Source organism: Galeopterus variegatus, unplaced genomic scaffold (assembly GCF_000696425.1).
Source record: "Galeopterus variegatus unplaced genomic scaffold, G_variegatus-3.0.2 Scaffold2373, whole genome shotgun sequence".
NCBI lineage: Eukaryota > Metazoa > Chordata > Mammalia > Dermoptera > Cynocephalidae > Galeopterus > Galeopterus variegatus.
Genome location: NW_007728484.1, coordinates 283224 through 288931, shown reverse-complemented (window position 1 = coordinate 288931; position 5708 = coordinate 283224). Strand labels below are relative to the sequence as shown.

Genomic DNA, 5708 nt, shown 5'->3' with positions numbered 1-5708 from the left:
GAACTTTTTGAAGTACCCTCATATTTGTCAGCTTCAATTTGCTGTACCACATCTTTAGTGATTTGTTGGTTTATTTGAATAGTAGGTTTTATAATGTAAACCTACTATTTTGATAAAGAGATTATTTTTCAGAGAAAACAAAACAGGTGTTCTATTAGCCAAGAGATAAATAGCAACTTACTTCCAGATGTTTAATCTTCCACCATTATAGGCATCATTAAAAATAGTGTTGATGCCACCTTGAATCACCGCAGCCTGTATAATCACTGACGTGTATCCCGCCAGCATGATCCCAGCTTGAAAAACATCTGTCCACACAACCGCTTTAAGACCACCCTTTGAGGGGGAAAGTGTATTAGGATTAATGCTTCTATCAGACATTTGTAAGCTTCTACCTGCTTATACACTATGCTGGACAAAAATGAAAACATGGATCTTGGCCAAGAAGTACTCTCAAGGGAGATGGTCAAGTTGGGAGAACCTTCAAAGAGAAAGAGATATTTAAGCCACACCTTCAAATATAAGCGGAGGCAAAGATGGAAGGTCCTCCCAGCAGAAGGAAATAGCAGAAATAAAAGCACAGAGGGGTCAAACTACATAGCATGTTAAATGTGGCCATATATATATTATGGAATGAAGTGGAGTGGTGTGGGGAGATTGTTGGGAAGAAAATTCATAGTCAAATTGCAAAAGTCAATATCATGGATTTTATTGTATAGGCAGGGCTGATATTCAATCAGTATGAACCCAGATGGTCATATCAGTTGTTAAATAATAAAACTGTTTTGTACTAGCCACTGCCAAAACTTCCCAAGTGTACCCCTCCAGCTCATATGACCTAGTCTGAACCAGCCCCTGCCCAAGGACCCTGTCTTCTACAAGATCCAGCAACGAAAGGTTAAGATCAAGAATATCAGGGATCCCATAAGACTTGCATCACTGCTAATGACCAGCATCCATGATAATATCAGTGCCAGCCCATACTGGTTGTTGCATATCTTGTCACCCCTGCCTATAGGCAGCAGGAACTTACCACAGGTTTCTAAGCTGCGGAAAAATATAAGCTCAACTATAATAACTTGGCAACAGTAAGGATAAATCAGGAGGCAAGATTAGGGGACCAATGCAATAGCTCAGATGAAAGAAAAATTTCAGTTATGATCCATGTCCTACAGAGGATCAAATTTTACCCCAGACCAAATATTCCTGACAGAAAAAGTATACAGTATGAGGTCAGAAGTGGGAGAGTAGGTATGAACAACCCAGTTTGCAGCACACAACTACTGGAATTTTGCAAAGCATGTAGTTAGAGTGAAAGGGGAAATAATGGCCTTGACATACCAGTGTGCAGTAGAATGTGCAGACCACCCCCGTTGCGGCTACTACACCCCACAGATCAAATCCTGTAACTGCAGAAGAAAAGAGAATGCATGGATAACCGTGAAATATGCACAATAAAAAATACTTCTCAAAAATTATCAAGGAAGGAAGTGATATTTATAGGGCACTTACCTCTACACCCACTTGCCTGAAACGAGGTCCGAATTTCGTAAATGTTACAAAAACAAATGGAGTTTTAAAAATTGTATTTGATGAGTTAAGTCGATGTGTTTGTGATTTCTACCCTCAGACACCATACTCAGTCCAACACTGGCTAAATTAAATACAGGGAAAAGAATTTATACTGTAATTAAGCTAAGCAACTGTTTGATACTATGAGGTAGCTGTTCAGGCTGAATGGAGTTGAAAGGTACTTACTATGCAGAAAAATACACTATTTTACCAGTCCTTGAAAGACACTTTAGTAAGATGTATGTTGCTAAGATGGAACCTAGATAGAGAAAAGTCTGTATAATTTGCTACCGTTCATCTAAGAAGTGGAGGGGTATATTATATTTTCTTTTTTGAGAAATAATATGACATCTTATTTTCCAAAAAATGAATGAAAATGACTTGTCTCTTTTTGAGATTAAGAAGTTCAACTATTGAAATAGAATGTTAGGGCCGGCCCGGTGGCGCACTGCTACAGTGCGCCGCTTGGGAGCGTGGTGGCGCTCCTGCCGAGGGTTCGGATCCCACATACAGACCGGTTCCCGCTCACTGGCTGAGCGAGGTGTGGGAGCAACACCGAGGGTTGCGATCCCGTTGCTGGTCCCAGTCCGGTATGGGTGCGACACTGAGGGTTGCGATCCGTTGCCGGACATGAAAAAAAAAAGACAAAAAGGAAAATGAAATAGAATGTTAATGATTATTTGTGATGTCTGGTAGGACAAGTAATGGAAGGATGAATCAAAAGCAAACAAAAAAATAGTTAAGGAGAGAGAGGAAACGGTAAAAGAGACAGTGATATAAGTCAGACTTCTTTTAACGTATTTCAATTTATACATTTGATTTTGGAAACATGTAAATATTCTACATAATTATAAAAAATTTTTAAAAAGCCTTAAAATCAAAAGCAAAATGAAATAAATTGAACCTATCTGTTTATCAAATTGTGTTTTAACCATACACAGAAAAACAACGTAAGACTTTAAAAACACAATAATCTAACATATGTCCTTACTGGGATGCACCCTAAGGAAAGAAAGAACTGCAAAGAAAAAAAAATTAACTGTTTTTTGGCCCATCATATTATTAGTTACAATGTTGGAATTGCTATTCTAAAACTATTGCATCAGAAGTTCTCAACTTTGACTGCACATTAAAATCACCAGAGGAGATTTTTAAAATCCTGATGACTGGGCCACTCAACAAGCTGATTAACTCGAAATCATGAGGATGGAGAGCCTGGCTTCAGTATTTTTTAAAGCTCCCCAAGTGAATCCAATGTGCAGCCAAGGTTGAGAAATCAGGAGACAATTTGAGGAGGCTCCTGCTGGACAAAAATGTGACAATCTGAACGTCAATAATAATATAATTCATAGTGGTATGAAATAACACCAAATGTACAAATTCATGAATTCCTAATTAATTTTTTTAAAATCTCAGTTTAGAAGGATAGTTGGGAAGCAATTTATTATTTTTCAAACTGATAAGTAAAGGGGAAAAATCAGAAATTTATTCTGTCTTTCCTATGAAAACTGTTTTTTTCAGGATAATCAAATAGTCAACAAGAGAAAGTTTCTCTTTATAGGAGTATTCCATCTAATTAATAAGAAATAATGGAATTAGAATACCCCATTTTATAGCCCTAATAAAATAATAAACCTAGAATGATTATCAATAAATTTATAGACACTGCCTATGAAATATTATTTCTAAAAAGTAGAACTAGAGTCTGAAAATGCTTCTAGATCTAACTTAGTAGTTTACAAGAAATACAGAGGACTTCAGGAACATTAAATAACCCCATGCATATGCAATCAGTGAAAACAAGAACCTGGAAAACTTGACAGTACAAATAATCCAGTTTCTTCAACAAATAAGTTGCAATTTAAAGGGAAAAGAAGGAGGGAGATTATAAATTAAAAGAGACTTTAAAAGAGCTTCAAAATACACCTACTAAAAACTGGTAGAATTGGCAAAATAGAAAAATCGTTGTTTTATTTGTAGATTTTAACTTCTCTCTCTCAGTAATTAATAGAACAAGTAAAAAAAATCAGTAAAGATAAAGAATATTTGAGCAATACTATTAACCAATGGAACCTTTGACATTTATAGAACATTGCATCCAACAGCTGCACAATGTACATTCTTTTTAGGAGTACATGGAATGTTCAGCAAGACAGACCATAACCTGGGCCATAAAACAAATCTCAATAAATTTCAAAAGATTAAAAGCATAACAGTTCTCTGATTGAAACAGTATTAATTAGAAAGCAATAACAAAAGGATATGTTAGAAAATCTCTAAATATTTGAAAATTAAGCAATATATCTCTAAATAACCTACGGATAAAAGAAATCACAAGAGAAATTAGAAAATATTTTGAAGTGAATGATAATAAAAATACAAGGTATCAAAATCTGTGGGATACAGATGAAGTACTGCTTAAAGCAAAATTTGTGACTTTAAATGTTTGCATTATAAAATAAGAAAGATGGAGAGGGGGAAGTGGTGGACTAACGAGTACAAAACTATGCTCTCTACCCTTAGTGAATCATTGTGCAGTGCGTGTATGTATTGAAACAACACACTGTACCCCTCAAGGTGACTTTAAATGTTTGCATTATAAAATAAGAAAGATGGAGAGGGGGAAGTGGTGGACTAACAAGTACAAAACTATGCTCTCTACCCTTAGTGAATCATTGTGCAGTGCGTGTATGTATTGAAACAACACACTGTACCCCTCAAATATGCACAAGTAAACGTTAAAATTAAAAAACAAAATAAAATAAGAACAATTGAAAACCGGTGTCCTAAGCTTCTATCTTAAGAAGCTAGAAAATTTAAACCAAAAGTAGAAGAAACAACATAACAGCACAAATTAATAAAATAGAAAACAAAGAAAATCAGTAAAGCCAAAATTTGGTTCTTAGAAAACATTAAAAATGTCAATAAAAAATTAGGAATATATACAAAGAAAAAAGGTAGAAAAGGTATCTTATCAGTATTAGGAATGATTAGAAAAGACATCACTACTGATACTATAAACATTAAAATGATAACAAGAGAATATTATAAACAACTGTATGCTAATGAATTTGATAAGTTAGATAAAATGAATGAATTCTCTGAAAAACACAATTCACAGAAACTAACTCAATAAGAATTTTTAAATATTGATAACTGTATATTTATTTTAAAAAATTGAATCCATAAACCAAAACTTTTCCACTAAAACAAACATCAGGCTCAGATGCCTTCATTGCGAATTCTATCAAGCATTTAAGAAAGAAATATACAATTTCATACAAACTTTTTCAGAAAATAGAGAAAAACACTTCCCAACTTATTTATGAAGCCAGCATAGCTGATACAAAAATCTGTCAACTAATTGTGATTACATCAACTCATTTGGATCTTGATTCTTACAAATACTGGGGGGGGAATCAGGGAAACCTGAACACTGATGATATGAAATTATGTAATTAACGTTAATGCTTTAGATATGATGATGGTACAATTATGTTTTTTAAAAAAGCTCATTTTTAAAAAAACATACTGAAACACAGATGAAATAATATATCAGATTTACAGCAAAATAATCTAGTGGGGAAAACAGGGAGTGAATTAAAATTGACCATGAATGAATCTGGAGGATATTACGCTAGGTGAAATAAACCAGGTATAGAAAGGCAATTACCCCGTGATCTCACTTATACGTGAAATCTAATAAACTTGAATCCATAGATGTAGAGGACAGAATGGTGGTTACCAGAGGCTGGGGGTGGGGAGGGAGGGAATGGGGAGCTATTGACCAAAAAGTACAAAGTTTCAGATAGACAGGAAGAATATGTTTTGAGATCTATTGCACAGCAGGGCGACTATAGTCAGCAGTAATGTACGGTATATTTCAAAATAACTGAGAGAGTAGTTTTCAAATGTCTCATCACAAAAAATGATAGGTAAGTGAGGTGATGACTATGTTAATTGGTTTGATTTAGTCATTCCACATTGTGTGCGTGTGTATATATATATATATATTGAAATATCACATTGTGCCAGATAAATATATACAATTATGATTTGTCGATCAAATACGGTAATGAATAATAATGAAAAAGATGGTGGTAAAAAAATAAGCAAAATTGACCATGAGTTGATAA

The 5708-nt window shown here is 34.4% G+C and overlaps 1 protein-coding gene across 1 annotated transcript in view; it reads right to left on the bottom strand.

Moving 5' to 3' along the window:
* The window catches only part of LOC103597637 (sodium-coupled monocarboxylate transporter 1-like), a gene marked incomplete at its 3' end in the record, with an annotated part of 28799 nt that overhangs the window by 11009 nt on the left and 12082 nt on the right, over positions 1-5708 (bottom strand). Inside the window, exons 2-4 of the mRNA XM_008581503.1 lie at positions 1513-1528; positions 1342-1409; positions 182-336 (exon numbers count right to left, since the gene is read on the bottom strand). Coding sequence (XP_008579725.1) covers positions 182-336; positions 1342-1409; positions 1513-1528 — 239 coding nt within the window. The remainder of the gene's footprint in view (positions 1-181; positions 337-1341; positions 1410-1512; positions 1529-5708) is intronic.